Source organism: Oncorhynchus tshawytscha, unplaced genomic scaffold, assembly GCF_018296145.1.
Source record: "Oncorhynchus tshawytscha isolate Ot180627B unplaced genomic scaffold, Otsh_v2.0 Un_contig_10763_pilon_pilon, whole genome shotgun sequence".
Taxonomy (NCBI): Eukaryota; Metazoa; Chordata; class Actinopteri; order Salmoniformes; family Salmonidae; genus Oncorhynchus; species Oncorhynchus tshawytscha.
The window spans coordinates 19,458-38,767 of record NW_024608683.1 but is presented as its reverse complement, the minus strand read 5'-3'; the positions used below and the strand labels follow the sequence as shown (position 1 = coordinate 38,767).

The window sequence follows — 19,310 nt, the reverse complement described above, 5'->3', positions numbered from 1 at the left end:
CGTTGTTGCTCCTAGACATTTCCACTTCACAATAACAGCACTTACAGTTGACTGGGGCAGCTCTAGCAGGGCAGAAATTTGACGAACTGACTTGGAAAAGTAGCATCCTATGACGGTGCCACTTTTTAAGTCACTGAGCTCTTCAGTAAGGCCATTCTACTGCCAATGTGTGTCTATGAAAATTGCATGGCTGTGTGCTAGACATCTAGTCTAGCACACAGCCATGCTTATACACCTGTCAGCAACGTGTGTGGCTGAACTAGCCAAATCCACTAATTTGAAGGGGAGTCCACATACTTTTGTATATATAGTGTACATCAATTCATATATTCATATGAATATATATTCATATATTCATATTCACCATGTCAACATGGTTTTACAGTGTATACGTCACTGGTTGTATTGTACTCACCTCCATAGAATAGCATAGACCACTAGCAACAGGATCAAGGCGAGACAGGACAGACCACAACCAATGATCAAAGTCACAGAGGGGACCGCTGAGTACTCCATGGTCTGTAGGAGACAGAGACAGAAGGAAGTAGATATTACACCTGCTTTGTGTTGTTGCTACAGCTTCAGACACACGAATCAAAACACTTTTTATAGCTGCTTTGGGTTGGTGTTAAAATATCAGCCACAGGGCCTCCAGAGTTGTGCAGCGGTCTAAGGCACTGCACCGTATTGCATCTGGTTCGATCCCAGGATGTGTCACTGCCGGCAGTGGCCGGGAAACCCATGAGGCGGCGCACAATTGGCCCAGCGTCGTCTGGGTTAGGGGAGGGTTTGGCCGGCCGGGATTTCCTTGTCCCATCACGATCTAGTGACTCCTTGTGGCAGGCCGGGCGCCTGCAAGATGACTTTGGTCGCCAGCTGGACAGTGTTTTCTCCGACACATTGGTGCGGCTGGCTTCTGGGTTAAGCGAGCAGTGTGTCAAGAAGCAGTGCGCCTTGGCAGGGTTGTGTTTTTTCGGAGGATGCATGGCTCTCGACCTTTGCCTCTCATGAGTCCGTAGGGGAGTTGCAGCGATGGGACAAGACTGTAACTACCAATTGGATATCACGATAAAGGGGTAAAAGTACTAAAAGAAATGACAAAATGATCAGCCACTGACTGGAAAATAGACCAATAAGTTGATGTTATTAAATCTTAAACCACGAATAGAACTGTAAAACAAACCAATCAAAATATCACAACAAGTCGGCCATTTTGAGATGTTCTGTGTTGAATGGTTTCACCAACGCCAATACAAACTGAATTGGGAAGAGAAGGGGAGCCAGTGTGTTTGTGTGCATGTGGCACTATGCATTGTGGCATGTGCGCTCTGCAGTCTTTCTTCATTTTGAGTTTGATAGCTTTGGTGATTAATGTAATCTAAAAAATCTGTTGCTTTCTTAACTAACCATTCATCTCAAGATCATGATTGCAGTGTCTACTCTACGTCTCAAAATAAAATAAATACCCTAATAAAACGACCCATTCCCCATATATCTCTACTCTACAGTGTAATCATATTTCCCTGTATTAATCAGATATTCATGAATAATGAATCAAGAGAGAAAAAAGAGGGTCCCTATTAAGAAAAGAGACCATTTTCACTGATTGACATTGAGGATGGTCTAAAAGAGACATCAGAGGCTATGTGACAGAATTACATAGAGACTCCACAGAATAGAGCATAGAATTACGACTGGTGTAAAGTACTTCAGTAAAACTACTTGAAGGTACTATTTAAGTCGTTTTTGGGGGGTATCTGTACTTTACTATTGATTTATTTTGACTACTTTTACTTTTACTTCACTACATTCCTAAAGAAATAATGTACTTTTTACTCCATACATTTTCCCTGACACCCAAAGGTACTACATTTTGAATGCTTAAGAGGACAGGAGCATGGTCCAATTCACGTACTTATCAAGAGAACATCCCTGGACATCCCTACTGCCTCTGATCTGGCAGACTTACTAAACAGAGAACATCCCTGGTCATCCCTACTGCCTCTGATCTGGCAGACTTACTAAACAGAGAACATCCCTGGTCATCCCTACTGCCTCTGATCTGGCAGACTTACTAAACAGAGAACATCCCTGGTCATCCCTATCCTCTGATCTGCAGACTTACTAAACAGAGAACATCCCTGGTCATCCCTACTGATCTGGCAGACTTACTAAACAGAGAACATCCCTGGTCATCCCTACTGCCTCTGATCTGGCAGACTTACTAAACAGAGAACATCCCTGGTCATCCCTGCTGCCTCTGATCTGGCAGACTTACTAAACAGAGAACATCCCTGGTCATCCCTACTGCCTCTGATCTGGCAGACTTACTAAACAGAGAACATCCCTGGTCATCCCTACTGCCTCTGATCTGGCAGACTTACTAAACAGAGAACATCCCTGGTCATCCCTACTGCCTCTGATCTGGCAGACTTACTAAACAGAGAACATCCCTGGTCATCCCTACTGCCTCTGATCTGGCAGACTTACTAAACAGAGAACATCCCTGGTCATCCCTACTGCCTCTGATCTGGCAGACTTACTAAATACAAATGCTTTGTTTGTCAATTTTATCTGCATGTTGTACCCCTGGCTATCTGTAAATAAAAAAAAATAAAAAAAACTGTGCCATCTGGTTTCCTTAATATTATCAATTTGAAATTATTTATACTTTTACTTTTGATACTTAAGTATATTTAAAACCAAATACTTTTAGACTTTTCCTCAAGTAGTATTTGACTAGGTGACTTTCACTTTTACTTGAGTAATTCTATATTAAGGTATCTTTTACTCAAGTATGGAAATTGGGTACTTTTCCCACCACTGAGAATTACACACACTCCATAGAATAGTGTTTAGAATTACCTACAGAAGTCATTTATAAGATTGCAATGAGTAGGAGCCTCTCCTAACGTAATAAAGCTGACAATCTACCAATGCCAACCAAATAAGATCCATGTTTATTTAATCTACTGTTACTGCCTCTTAATTAACACCTTTCCCAGGATTCCACTTGATATAGGTTGTATCCCAAATGACACCCTATTCCCTATTTAGTGACCTACTTTTGACCAGGGCCCATAGGGCTGTGGTCAAAAGTCGTGCACTAAATAGGGAATAGGGTGCCATTTGGGATGCCGCCATAGCTTCTCTTTCCCAGCCCCCTCCCACAGACCACCAGTCATTGTGACATGGGCAGGGCAAGGCACTGAGTTATTAACCTGGTGCACTGCTGCTAGAGAGGAACACAATGCTATCATTCCCACAGATCACACTTTTCTCTATTCCAGTCACAACATTTGAGTAATGGTGGAACTGCTGAGCAACAGATATGATTTCACACGTGACAGTCAGTCGTGAGGGCCCGATCCCTCATCCTTTTTTATTTTCCTCTTTTAACATAATGTTGCAAATCACTGGCACTGTTAACTGTTACACAAATGAGTAACAAACAGGAACGTAAGACTAGCTATTATTTGAAAAAAAAAAAAATGAATATGACATTAGAACTAGATCTAATTAGACATAGTTCATTATGTGACGCTAATCTTTTGTAAGATAACATGACACTTCTCAATGAACTCCTTTATCTATACTTGTAATATTTGAATATGAATTGATGAGCAGAGCCAATACACAAACTGTAGGCTAAAGTCAGTCAACAACATGCACTGGCCTGTGTAACCACACACACACACACACACACACACACCAAAGCCAGTCAAGCTCACCAATGCAGAGCATTATCAAAATCATCTAGACAGCACATCCAGACTGAGATTCATCAAAAGAGACTCACCTTCACCTATAGGCTACACTAACTGAGATAAAGACCCCTGATTATGGGGAAACAAACACATCGATTGAAATTCCAACCAAAGCAAAGCAATGAAGCACATTCTAGCACCCTCCTCTGCATTAATCCATAAATGAATAGAACAAAATCCCACTACTTACTATTTCTCTTGGTTGCTGTGCCAAAATGGCGAAGGTAGATACACGATCACATAAGCATTTTGTATGGGATGCATCGGTTAGTACGGTTTTACATCCTTTACTCGACCAGGTTCCCCAAGAATCGTTCCTGCAAGAAGAAGAGATGCGATCGTTTCATTAATTCCAGCGCTCTCTCACTTTCACAAGGATTGGACAAATCTGAACGAATGAAACCTTTAATAGTGTAACATTGAATCTGTTTTAACTAATAACGGAAATCTCAATGCGAATAGGGAAGTGGTATCAACACGCAATTTCGCCATGCTACAAAAAGCATTTAGCTCGACCGGGAGAAGGAAAAAAAGGTTGAGAGAGGAAGAGAGAGGGAGAGAAAGGAGGGGACGAAGGGAGCTGTCCAAACGTGGGTGGTTCTGATTGATTAAATTTCTCTATAGGCTGTTAAACGCAACAATTGCTTTCAAAAACCTTAGGCTACATATCAATTTTTCTGCGTTTTTCTAGACAAACTATCATCTTTACCGCTATGTCTTTAGGCGAGAGCCTATTGAGCGCGTCTGGGTTATCTTCCGGAACGATTTTGTTGTTCTCTTTTCTTCCGTTCTCAATGCTTAGGCTATTATTATTACTAGGCTACTGTCGCTTTCTTTTTCGTTTGATCTGTTTTCCTCAACTATTTTAATTAGCGGGTTTTTTATGTTTCCTACGGGAACATTTCACCCTGGAAACCGTGGACAGCCTGAGACTGATACTCCGTTTCTCTCTGCTGCTGCAACAGCGGCTGGGGGAGGTTGGCTCACAGGTTACAAAATAGGGATATATTTTCCTAGGATTGATATTTTCCTATGATGATATCTGTTGCGCTCTTTCTCATTTGTTCAAGGCATGTAAAACATTTCCGAACGCAAGCATTGGTATTGTTCAACGTAGGCAAAACCGATCAGGAAAAAGGATTGCATAACCAATGGTACTCCACCCCACGGAAACGGCGCGGATGGTAGCTGCCCGTTTCCCGTTCTCCCCCCTCATAGCAGGTAAAATGATAGAGAGGAGAGGAAAGGAAAGCACGTTTCGTCTATTTACTGCCAGTAGCCTAAATCTCCCTCTCACTACGAACCTTCACAAAGAATGTCAGGACAAAAACTCGCACATAAGTCCTTAAGATAGTGTCCCATGTGAAATACATTTCTGTTTGGTATTATTTTATGAAAAATAAAAAACACCTAGATGTGTGCAGTCTTTTTATAAACATCCTTTAATGTATAGGCTGAAAAGTAAATTATTCACCCAGCAACAACTATTTAATGAGAAAGGAACGAGGCAAGTAAATTAAATCACTCACTTCATCCCCTCACACACACACACACAGACACAACACACACACAACACACACGCACACGCACGCACACACACGCACACACACACACACAAACACACACACACCAGGGCAGTGGACGCAGACCTTTGAGGGGGCAGGTGCTCAAAATGAAAAATCTACTTTCTTAATTAATATTCATAACTCGAAATTCATAATATACTAACTGTCTCTATAGCATTGGCCTATTTACAGCACATTCTTCAGTTATTGTAAGTAAGTTAATGCCAGTGATTCCTAGTAGTAGGTTACTAACTGATCTCGTCCATCTGCCAGCTCTCTTGCTGTCAAACAAACAATTTGAGCCTGGAGACGACTTTAGCTACTAACTAGAGACAGATGAGTGAAATATGGAGAAGAGTGGCTATTAGCTGATCATAGCGAATTATGATGTAAATCTACTGGTTAGCTAGCTAGCTAGTTAGCTATGCTGTCAATACTTTTTTTCATGATTTAAGTTTGTTCTGCTGGCGACATCTCCATCTTACTAATAAACACTCGAATTGCCCCCTTTTCTGTCCATAACAGAGAGAGACAAAAGTAGCCTACCAGTATTCAAACTCACCGCCTGTAACCAGCACAGCGCACTACATGCACAGAGATGAGATGAGTGCGAGCTTGAGGGTGTGGGACGGGTATAATTGCCCATATTGAAGATTAATTAAATGAGCTGTTTTGATGTGCAATTCGTTACATTTAAAATATATATATGTACATGTGGAAACCAGCTTTTCACAATGAAGACATATAGGATGCACTCAACAGGTTGTCAAGTCATCTCTATGGAGGATAGGCCTACTCATAACTGAGTAAAGAACAGTTAATGTTTTAATGTAAACGGATTCAGTTAGTGTTTTAATGTAAACTGATTCAGTAATGTTTTATTGTAAACTGATTCAGTTAGTGTTTTAATGTAAACTGATTCAGTTAGTGTTTTAATGTAAACTGATTCAGTTAGTGTTTTAATGTAAACTGATTCAGTAATGTTTTAATGTAAACTGATTCAGTTAGTGTTTTAATGTAAACTGATTCAGTAATGTTTTAATGTAAACTGATTCAGTTAGTGTTTTAATGTAAACTGATTCAGTAATGTTTTAATGTAAACTGATTCAGTTAGTGTTTTAATGTAAACTGATTCAGTAATGTTTTAATGTAAACTGATTCAGTTAGTGTTTTAATGTAAACTGATTCAGTTAGTGTTTTAATGTAAACTGATTCAGTTAGTGTTTTAATGTAAACTGATTCAGTTAGTGTTTTAATGTAAACTGATTCAGTTAGTGTTTTAATGTAAACTGATTCAGTTAGTGTTTTAATGTAAACTGATTCAGTTAGTGTTTTAATGTAAACTGATTCAGTTAGTGTTTTAATGTAAACTGATTCAGTTAGTGTTTTAATGTAAACTGATTCAGTTAGTTTTAATGTTTTATTGTAAAAACTGATTCAGTAATGTTTTATTGTAAACTGATTCAGTTAGTGTTTTAATGTAAACTGATTCAGTTAGTGTAGGAGAGTGGGAGCAGATTCATCTGCATAATATGGCCAACAGTATGCAAATAACTGTGCACTGACCCACACATTATTGTGATACAGTCAAACCATCATTATTTTACTAATATAATTAATTCAGATGTTATGGCTCTGCTGTCCCTATAGATCAACCAGTCAGATGGGGTAATATTACACGAGGTCATCATGAATGTGTTGGTAAGTCCTTGCTGACATCAAGGTTGTCCATGACTCTTTCTCAAATGACTCCTAACATAACATGACCCAAATGACTCCTAACATGGTAACACTAGTCATGACTGTAAGGGGTAGAAGACGCCTCCCAAATGACTCCTAACATGACCCAGGGTAACACTAGTCATGACTGTAAGGGGAAGACGCCTAAATGAAACATGACCCAGGGTAACACTAGTCATGACTGTAAGGGGTAGAAGACAAATGACTCCTAACATGACCCAGGGTAACACTAGTCATGACTGTAAGGGGAAGACGTAAATGACTCCTAACATGACCCAGGGTAACGTCTCCCAAATGACTCCTAACATGACCCAGGGTAACACTAGTCATGACTGTAAGGGGTAGAAGACGTCTCCCAAATGACTTCTAACATGACCCAGGGTAACACTAGTCATGACTGTAAGGGGTAGAAGACGTTTCCAAATGACTCCTAACATGACCCAGGGTAACACTAGTCATGACTGTAAGGGGTAAAAGACGCCTCCCAAATGGCATCCTATTCCCTATGTGCACTATATAGGGAATAGAGTGGCATTTAGGACGAAGTCGTGTACTCAGACACTGAAGGGGTGTAGAGAAATGTACTTTGGGTACCACTTTACTTTAATCTATAACGCTTTATAACTGTATAAGCCTGTATGATGTCTTACAAGGCTTATAACATGTAAAATAACATACCATGTCCACGTTCTACATGTATGTATAGGAGGTATTTATGTATCCTGAATAATGGAATTGCATCATACAAGAGTACATCTCTCATTTTAATGTGAGTCAATTACAGCTGTGAATGAATCAAAGACGGCCCACATAAACATTTTTGAAAATGCCTGTGCCCCAGTTTGATCTCCCTTGAAAGTCATACACTACTGAATGTTCTCATCTAATACTGTATGAGAACGTTATTCAAGCTGATATCTTTCTGCTCCACATCCTGGAAGTCCTACTAGTCCGGCAACAATCACTAACCAAGACACAGAACACAGTCACAAACCGTTGTAATTCACTACTTTTCACCAGGGTGACCATAGGGCTGTGGTCAAAAGTAGTGCACTATATAGGGAATAGGGTGCCATTTGGGATACAGTCAAAGAGATATCAAATCCTTTTAATCAGGTATTTAGCAGTAACATTGCACAAGGTCTCCTCACTTAAGGTAGCTAACACAGGAGTACATTTGAGATGGCTGACACTGTCATCACGCTTTACAGCTTCCACTTATGGCCCAAATGAGAGAAATTGGCTAAGTGTGTCCAAAGTCATTTGTCCTGTACTTAACATCCAGGAGACACAACTCTGCTGGTGCTAATTATATTTGGCTAGTCCAATGATATTTTGACATGTAATTAGTCTTTCCGCTAACCTCAAAACATGAGTCTGAGGTGAGAGAGAGGAGGAGGAGGAGAGAGGAGGAGGAGGAGAGGAGGAGGAGGAGGAGGAGGAGGGAGAGGAGGGAGGAGGAGGAGGAGGAGGAGGGAGGAGGAGGAGAGGGAGGAAGAGGAGAGAGGAGAGGAGGAGAGGAGGGAGGAGGAGGAGGAGAGGGAGGAGGAGAGGAGGAGAGGGAGGAGGGAGGAGGAGGAGGAGGAGAGGGAGGAGGAGGAGGAGGGAGGAGGAGAAGGAGGGAGGAGGAGAGGAGGAGGAGGGAGAGGAGAGAGGAGGAAGGGAGAGGAGGAGGAGAGGAGAGGAGGAGCAGGAGGAGGAGGAGGAGGAGGAGGAGGAGGAGGAGGAGAGGAGAGGGAGGAGGAGAGGGAGGAGAAGGAGGAGGAGGAGAAGGAGGAGGAGGAGGAGGAGAGAGGAGGAGGAGGAGAGAGGAGGAGGAGAGGAGAGGAGGAGGGAGGAGGAGGAGGAGGAGGAGAGAGGAGGAGGAGAGGAGGAGGAGAGAGGAGGAGGAGGAGGAGAGAGGAGGAGGGGAGAAGAGAGGAAATGGAGGAGGAATAAGAGGAGCAGCAGGAGGAGGAGTTATGTTAGGGGTATATCACTTAGATAGGGGATGAGCAGTCTGCTTCTATTTTCAGAGCACATAGTAAACCTATACAGATGGCATACGTACGTACAGTACATACCATTTAGCAGATAGGCCTAGAGTAAGTGACTATAATGTTTTATATTTTAATATTCACTATAACGCGTGACTGGTGAACGCTGCTGGGTGTAAATGTGGTGTAGGGGAATTAAGGGGGAAATGTAAGACAAGTTGCTGAGGTGGAAACCATAAAGTAGAAACTTTAGAGGGAGGAAACTCCACACCATCAAGGGTCCTACGTTCACGTCTGTTAACTCTGATCACTGTGGCTGAGGTGAGAGCCTCAGAGGGAAGCGAGGACCTTAAACTCCCATCTGATTCTGGTTTTCTATTCAGTGGGTCTTTCTTAATTTAATGAGAAGGTCCAAAGCCTAGCACTATACCTCAGATAACCCTTCATGGGTGGTAGACTGTAACAAGTTACACTATACCTCAGATAACCCTTCATGGGTGGTAGACTGTAACAAGTTACACTATACCTCAGATAACCCTTCATGGGTGGTAGACTGTAACAAGTTACACTATACCTCAGATAACCTTCATGGGTGGTAGACTGTAACAAGTTACACTATACCTCAGATAACCCTTCATGGGTGGTAGACTGTAACAAGTTACACTATACCTCAGATAACCCTTCATGGGTGGTAGACTGTAACAAGTTACACTATACCTCAGATAACCCTTCATGGGTGGTAGACTGTAACAAGTTACACTATACCTCAGATAACCCTTCATGGGTGGTAGACTGTAACAAGTTACACTATATCTCAGATAACCCTTCATGGGTGGTAGACTGTAACAAGTTAGCGGGTGGTAACTATAGAAACAATGTGTATTAATTCACGACAGGGGAATTTAGCGAAACAAAGTTGGGATCCTGAGGGGCGCAGGGTCTAAGGCACTGCATTGCAGTGCTAGAGGCATCACTACAGACCCGGGCTCGATCCCGGGTCTGAAAAGTGTCAGCCTATTTGCAACCCACCTCCTTGTTTCCATGTCGGTGTGTTGCACTTACATTCAGTCCAGTATGAATCACATGATTATGAAGGCATCCATGTATGAAAGTGTGTGTTCCTGTTTTAAATGTATGTAGTTCTGTCCCTCTGATGTTCTGGTCTGTTAATGTTCTGTATTCTGTCATGTTTCATGTGTTGTGTTGGACCCCAGGAAGAGTAGCTGCTGCTTTAGCACTAGCTAATAGGGATCCTAATAAATACTAAATACATAATAATGAACATAGTGGACATACAGATGTAGGATCTTAATTTAAACCAGTTTGCTAGAGATTGAAAATAATCCTGCAGCAACAGGAAATTTGAATTTTTATGTGGATTATAATTAATGAATATTTGGAGGTGCTGACTAATAGATGCTGATCTTTGCGAGTCATTGGAAAATCTCCCTGTTCTTTGTGGTTGAATCTGTGTTCGAAATTCACTGCTCGACTGAGGTACCTTACAGATAATTGTAGGTGTGAGGTACAGAGATGTGTCAAAAATCATGTTGAACACTATTATTGCACACAGAGTGAGTCCATGTAACTTATCATGTGATTTGTTCAGCACATGTTTACTCCTGAACGTATTTAGGCTCCTTGACATACAGTGCCTTGCGAAAGTATTCGGCCCCCTTGAACTTTGCGACCTTTTGCCACATTTCAGGCTTCAAACATAAAGATATAAAACTGTATTTTTTGTGAAGAATCAACAACAAGTGGGACACAATCATGAAGTGGAACGACATTTATTGGATATTTCAATTTTTTTTAACAAATCAAAAACTGAAAAATTGGGCGTGCAAAATTATTCAGCCCCTTTAAGTTAATACTTTGTAGCGCCACCTTTTGCTGCGATTACAGCTGTAAGTCACTTGGGGTATGTCTCTATCAGTTTTGCACATCGAGAGACTGAACATTTTTCCCATTCCTCCTTGCAAAACAGCTCGAGCTCAGTGAGGTTGGATGGAGAGCATTTGTGAACAGCAGTTTTCAGTTCTTTCCACAGATTCTCGATTGGATTCAGGTCTGGACTTTGACTTGGCCATTCTAACACCTGGATATGTTTATTTTTGAACCATTCCATTGTAGATTTTGCTTTATGTTTTGGATCATTGTCTTGTTGGAAGACAAATCTCCGTCCCAGTCTCAGGTCTTTTGCAGACTCCATCAGGTTTTCTTCCAGAATGGTCCTGTATTTGGCTCCATCCATCTTCCCATCAATTTTAACCATCTTCCCTGTCCCTGCTGAAGAAAATCAGGCCCAAACCATGATGCTGCACCACCATGTTTGACAGTGGGGATGGTGTGTTCAGGGTGATGAGCTGTGTTGCTTTTATGCCAAACATAATGTTTTGCATTGTTGCCAAAAAGTTCAATTTTGGTTTCATCTGACCAGAGCACCTTCTTCCACATGTTTGGTGTGCCTCCCAGGTGGCTTGTGGCAAACTTTAAACAACACTTTTTATGGATATCTTTAAGAAATGGCTTTCTTCTTGCCACTCTTCCATAAAGGCCAGATTTGTGTAATATACGACTGATTGTTGTCCTATGGACAGAGTCTCCCACCTTAGCTGTAGATCTCTGCAGTTCATCCAGAGTGATCATGGGCCTCTTGGCTGCATCTCTGATCAGTCTTCTCCTTGTATGAGCTGAAAGTTTAGAGGGACGGCCAGGTCTTGGTAGATTTGCAGTGGTCTGATACTCCTTCCATTTCAATATTATCGCTTGCACAGTGCTCCTTGGGATGTTTAAAGCTTGGGAAATCTTTTTGTATCCAAATCCAGCTTTAAACGTCTTCAAAACAGTATCTCGGACCTGCCTGGTGTGTTCCTTGTTCTTCATGATGCTCTCTGCACTTTTAACGGACCTCTGAGACTATCACAGTGCAGGTGCATTTATACGGAGACTTGATTACACACAGGTGGATTGTATTTATCATCATTAGTCATTTAGGTCAACATTGGATCATTCAGAGATCCTCACTGAACTTCTGGAGAGAGTTTGCTGCACTGAAAGTAAAGGGGCTGAATAATTTTGCACGCCCAATTTTTCAGTTTTTGATTTGTTAAAAAAGTTTGAAATATCCAATAAATGTCGTTCCACTTCATGAATGTGTCCCACTTGTTGTTGATTCTTCACAAAAAAATACAGTTTTATATCTTTATGTTTGAAGCCTGAAATGTGGCAAAAGGTCGCAAAGTTCAAGGGGGCCGAATACTTTCGCAAGGCACTGTAACAAAGGGGTTGAATACTTATTGACTCAAGACATTTCAGCTTTTCATTATTATCAAAAAAAGTAAAATCAAATCTAAATGTCCCTTTTTGAATTCAGGCTGTAACACAACAACATTTGGAAAAAGTCAAGGGCTGTGAATACATGACTTTTTAATATTGTTTCATTTCATTGGCCTGAGCTATTGTTAGTTGGAAGTCAAGACCAGACTGATCTCAGTTTGTCAGTGTCAGAATAGCCACTCATTTTGTTGTATTTGTGTGGTGTAAAAAACAAAAACAAAGACCTGGGCCTATGATTTCTTACTCCAGCCCCCAGTGGAGCAGAGAACAAACAGGAAATGGAATAGCATCTCCCCCTTAGCAGGAGAAACCAGAGTCTATCTTCCTTACTTATGTTAGTCAGCATTAGTCTCTGTTTGGTAAATATCTTGGCTACAAAGACTTTAACATGCTTTAGTCAGCATTAGTCTCTGTTTGGTAAATATCTTGGCTACAAAGACTTTAACATGCTTTAGTCAGCATTAGTCTCTGTTTGGTAAATATCTTGGCTACAAAGACTTTAACATGCTTTAGTCAGCATTAGTCTCTGTTTGGTAAATATCTTGGCTACAAAGACTTTAACATGCTTTAGTCAGCATTAGTCTCTGTTTGGTAAATATCTTGGCTTTTAACATGCTTTAGTCAGCATTAGTCTCTGTTTGGTAAATATCTTGGCTACAAAGACTTTAACATGCTTTAGTCAGCATTAGTCTCTGTTTGGTAAATATCTTGGCTACAAAGACTTTAACATGCTTTAGTCAGCATTAGTCTCTGTTTGGTAAATATCTTGGCTACAAAGACTTTAACATGCTTTAGTCAGCATTAGTCTCTGTTTGGTAAATATCTTGGCTACAAAGACTTTAACATGCTTTAGTCAGCATTAGTCTCTGTTTGGTAAATATCTTGGCTACAAAGACTTTAACATGCTTTAGTCAGCATTAGTCTCTGTTTGGTAAAGTACAAAGACTTTAACATGCTTTAGTCAGCATTAGTCTCTGTTTGGTAAAGTATTTAACATGCTTTAGTCAGCATTAGTCTCTGTTTGGTAAATATCTTGGCTATTTAACATGCTTTAGTCAGCATTAGTCTCTGTTTGGTAAATATCTTGGCTACAAAGACTTTAACATGCTTTAGTCAGCATTAGTCTCTGTTTGGTAAATATCTTGGCTATTTAACATGCTTTAGTCAGCATTAGTCTCTGTTTGGTAAATATCTTGGCTATTTAACATGCTTTAGTCAGCATTAGTCTCTGTTTGGTAAATATCTTGGCTACAAAGACTTTAACATGCTTTAGTCAGCATTAGTCTCTGTTTGGTAAATATCTTGGCTACAAAGACTTTAACATGCTTTAGTCAGCATTAGTCTCTGTTTGGTAAATATCTTGGCTACAAAGACTTTAACATGCTTTAGTCAGCATTAGTCTCTGTTTGGTAAATATCTTGGCTACAAAGACTTTAACATGCTTTAGTCAGCATTAGTCTCTGTTTGGTAAATATCTTGGCTAGAAAAGCCTTTAACATGCTTTAGACAGCATTGGTTGCCATGGTTTCAGTCCTGTGTTATGGGAGTTGTGATTTACCAATGTTACAGATGTAATCTCTCCAGGAGGAAAGTATTCAGGAGGAAAATATTCAGGAGGAAAGTATTCAGGGGGAAAGTATTCAGGGGGAAAGTATTCAGGAGGAAAGTATTCAGGGGGAAAGTATTCAGGAGGAAAGTATTCAGGGGGAAAGTATTCAGGGGGAAAGTATTCAGGGGAAAGTATTCAGGGGAAAGTATTCAGGAGGAAAGTATTCAGGGGGAAAGTATTCAGGAGGAAAGTATTCAGGAGGAAAGTATTCAGGAGGAAAGTATTCAGGAGGAAAGTATTCAGGGGAAAGTATTCAGGGGAAAGTATTCAGGGGGAAAGTATTCAGGGGGAAAGTATTCAGGAGGAAAGTATTCAGGGGGAAAGTATTCAGGGGGAAAGTATTCAGGAGGAAAGTATTCAGGAGGAAAGTATTCAGGGGAAAGTATTCAGGGGGAAAGTATTCAGGAGGAAAGTATTCAGGGGGAAAGTATTCAGGGGGAAAGTATTCAGGAGGAAAGTATTCAGGGGGAAAGTATTCAGGAGGAAAACTTATTGGAAAGACAAACTACTTATTTTTTGTTAGACTTTTTCTGTTTCCTCCTTTGCTTAATCATCATGTTTTTTCTGATCATCCATGCCTGTTGTATTTGACAACCCTTTACACAAAATGAGGATAAATCATAATTTAGGCATGCATGATCACGCATACCAGATGCAGAGGTCAGGATTGGGGGGGTACAATACATACACTCATGTATTCTAATTGTTTTCCTGCACAGATGAATGTTGGTTCCCTTTGCTGGGTACACATGTTAACCAACAAATGAATTGATTTACACATAAACCCTCAGACAAACAGATTACTGATGACAAGAATAAACAAAACACAAACAAATACATTAGATTGTTATGAATTATGCATGAGTTCTACTTTGCTTGGACAAGCTTGTTGCCAAGAAACCAAATTCTGTTTTGTTAATTCCAGTTCTAATAACATCCTCCTCCAGCTGACTTCCCCCTGGTTCACAGTCGCTGTCCCTTCAACTCTTTCAGCCGTCAGTAGAAATACTACTGGACCTGAATCTATTTCTAAAAACTTGAATTATTCTCAAGAGACCAGAGAGTTGTGTGGCCCCTGATTCAATAGAAATGTAATTTGGTTGAATGTGCTTTAGTTTTCTTATCTGCCACTGAGTGGAGAAGAGAACCCGTTTCTCTCGTTGTAACTGATATTGCAGCAGAAGCACAGCTCAATTTTCACATTTTAGAATTATTAAAATTAAAAAGCAGCCATATTCCATTTACAAACTGGGGCTGCGGACAATAACTGCTGCTATTTTGTACTGGAAGATGTAAAATATGAATTCCTGGAGAATGTTATATATTATCACACAGGGATCATACAGTATGTGTGTCACCTATGATAGATATTGTATTCCCCAGTGGTGCAACGTTGAAATGACCTCATTACGACATGATTAAAACCAGAACTGGTTGAACAATTGTTAAAATAACATCTTTGTGGTCAATTTTCCCTACCGGGAAGTAGATATATTGGCCGGCAGGGTAAATGTTTATATGTACTTCCATAGGCCTGTAGTGACAAACATAATCATCCAGCATCATTTACTTCTGTTTTCTCCTGCATTGTGTTTCTATCTGACTGTTTACACCTCTGGGTAGTTCTAACTAATGTCCCTGTCACCCACCCTCACTGTGAGCATTGTTTGGTAAAGGGAGAGGGTGATAGGGGTATACACCTGGGCTGAGCTGTCCTATAGGTGTGCCCCAGGGAGAGGGTGATAGGGGTATACACCTGGGCTGAGCTGTCCTATAGGTGTGCCCCAGGGAGAGGGTGATAGGGGTATACACCTGGGCTGAGCTGTCCTATAGGTGTGCCCCAGGGAGAGGGTGATAGGGGTATACACCTGGGATGAGCTGTCCTATAGGTGTGCCCCAGGGAGAGGGTGATAGGGGTATACACCTGGGCTGAGCTGTCCTATAGGTGTGCCCCAGGGAGAAGGTGGTGGGGGTATATACCTGGGCTGAGCTGTCCTATAGGTGTGCCCCAGGGAGAAAGAGGGAGAAGGTGAGGGACAGAGAGAGGATGAAAGAGAGAGAGAGAGAGAGAGAGAGAGAGAGAGAGAGAGAGAGAGAGAGAGAGAGAGAGAGGAGAGAGGAGAGAGAGAGAGAGAGAGAGAGAGAGAGAGAGAGGGAGAGAGAGGGAGAAAAAGAGAGAGTGGAGAAGGAGAGAGAGATGCTCCATTCCTCCACCAGTGCTGCACTGTCCTACAGTTGTGTCCTAGGTGGCATCGAGGCAGCGTCACACATTGAAACACTGAACACACGGTGCCTCTACTCTGGGTAAAGTTGCTGCCCAAAAGCAGGATAGAACACACAGTATAGAAGAATAGAAGGATAGAACAAATGGATAGAATGATATAAGGATAGAACACACAGTATAGAACAATAGAAGGATAGAAAACATAGGATAGAAGGATAGAAGGATAGATGAATAGAACACATAGGATAGAAAGATAGAAGGATATAACACAAAGAACAGAAGGATAGAACACATAGGATAGAAGGCTTCAACACACAGGATAGAAGGATAGTACACACAGGAGAGAAGGAGAGAAGGATAGAACACACAGGATAGAAGGATAGTACACACAGGAGAGAAGGAGAGAAGGATAGTACACACAGGAGAGAAGGAGAGAAGGATAGTACACACAGGAGAGAAGGAGAGAAGGATAGAACACATAGGATAGAAGGCTTCAACACACAGGATAGAAGGATAGTACACACAGGAGAGAAGGAGAGAAGGATAGAACACACAGGATAGAAGGATAGTACACACAGGAGAGAAGGAGAGAAGGATAGAACACACAGGATAGAAGGAGAGAAGGATAGAACACATAGGATAGAAGGCTTCAACACACAGGATAGAAGGATAGTACACACAGGAGAGAAGGAGAGAAGGATAGAACACACAGGATAGAAGGATAGTACACACAGGAGAGAAGGAGAGAAGGATAGAACACACAGGAGAGAAGGAGAGAAGGATAGTACACACAGGAGAGAAGGATAGTACACACAGTATAGAAGAATAGAAGGATAGAACAAATGGATAGAATGATATAAGGATAGAACACACAGTATAGAACAATAGAAGGATAGAAAACATAGGATAGAAGGATAGAAGGATAGATGAATAGAACACATAGGATAGAAAGATAGAAGGATATAACACAAAGAACAGAAGGATAGAACACAGGATAGAAGGCTTCAACACACAGGATAGAAGGATAGTACACACAGGAGAGAAGGAGAGAAGGATAGAACACACAGGATAGAAGGATAGTACACACAGGAGAGAAGGAGAGAAGGATAGAACACACAGGAGAGAAGGAGAGAAGGATAGTAGAACACACAGGAGAGAAGGAGAGAAGGATAGTACACACAGGAGAGAAGGAGAGAAGGATAGAACACACAGGATAGAAGGATAGAACACACAGATAGAAGGAGAGAAGGAGGAGAGAAGGATAGTACACACAGGAGAGAAGGAGAGAAGGATAGAACACACAGGATAGAAGGATAGTACACACAGGAGAGAAGGAGAGAAGGATAGAACACACAGGAGAGAAGGAGAGAAGGATAGAACACACAGGAGAGAAGGAGAGAAGGATAGAACACACAGGAGAGAAGGAGAGAAGGATAGTACACACAGGAGAGAAGGAGAGAAGGATAGAACACACAGGATAGAAGGATAGTACACACAGGAGAGAAGGAGAGAAGGATAGAACACACAGGAGAGAAGGAGAGAAGGATAGAACACACAGGAGAGAAGGAGAGAAGGATAGAACACACAGGAGAGAAGGAGAGAAGGATAGAACACACAGGAGAGAAGGAGAGAAGGATAGAACACACAGGATAGAAGGATAGAACACACAGGGGAGATGTATAGAAGGATAGAACACACAGGAGAGATGGATAGAAGGATAGAACACACAGGATAGTAGGATAGAACACACAGGATAGAAGGATAGAACACACATGAGAGAAGGATAGAACACATATGATTGAAGGATAGAACACACAGGATAGAAGGATAGAACACACAGGACAGAAGGATAGAACACACAGGATAGAAGGATAGAACACACAGGATAGAAGGATAGAACACACAGGATAGAAGGATAGAACACACATGAGAGAAGGATAGAACACACATGATAGAAGGATAGAACACACATGATAGAAGGATAGAACACACAGGATAGAAGGATAGAACACACAGGATAGAAGGATAGAACACACATGAGAGAAGGATAGAACACACATGATAGAAGGATAGAACACACATGATAGAAGGATAGAACACACATGATAGAAGGATAGAACACACATGATAGAAGGATAGAACACACATGAGAGAAGGATAGAACACACATGATAGAAGGATAGAACACACAGGACAGAAGGATAGAACACACATGAGAGAAGGATAGAACACACAGGATAGAAGGATAGAACACACATGATAGAAGGATAGAACACACATGAGAGAAGGATAGAACACACAGGATAGAAGGATAGAACACACAGGACAGAAGGATAGAACACACATCACACATGAGAGAAGGATAGAACACACAGGATAGAAGGATAGAACACACATGATAGAAGGATAGAACACACATGATAGAAGGATAGAACACACATGAGAGAAGGATAGAACACACAGGATAGAAGGATAGAACACACAGGACAGAAGGATAGAACACACATGAGAGAAGGATAGAACACACAGGATAGAAGGATAGAACACACAGGACAGAAGGATAGAACACACATGAGAGAAGGATAGAACACACATGAGAGAAGGATAGAACACACAGGATAGAAGGATAGAACACACATGATAGAAGGATAGAACACACAGGACAGAAGGATAGAACACACAGGATAGAAGGATAGAACACACAGGACAGATGGATAGAACACACAGGATAGAAGGATAGAAGGATGGAACACACAGGATAGAAGGATAGATCACACAGGAGAGGATAGAACACACAGGAGAGATGGATAGAAGGATAGAACATCCATGATAGAAGGATAGAAGGATGGAACACACAGGATAGAAGGATAGATCACACAGGAGAGAAGGATAGATCACACAGGAGAGATGGATAGAACAGACAGGATAGAAGGATAGAAGGATGGAACACACAGGATAGAAGGATAGAACACACAGGACAGATGGATAGAACACACAGGATAGAAGGATAGAAGGATGGAACACACAGGATAGAAGGATAGATCACACAGGAGAGGATAGAACACACAGGAGAGGATAGAACACACAGGA

At 41.3% G+C, this 19,310-nt stretch overlaps 1 protein-coding gene across 1 annotated transcript in view; it reads right to left on the bottom strand.

The window, feature by feature from the left end:
* Positions 1 to 415: 415 nt before the first annotated feature.
* The window catches only part of LOC121843720 (adhesion G protein-coupled receptor B3-like), a gene marked incomplete at both ends in the record, with an annotated part of 31,540 nt that continues 12,645 nt past the window's right edge, over positions 416 to 19,310 (bottom strand). The window contains 2 exon segments of the mRNA XM_042313504.1: positions 416 to 519; positions 3,958 to 4,084. Coding sequence (XP_042169438.1) covers positions 416 to 519; positions 3,958 to 4,084 — 231 coding nt within the window.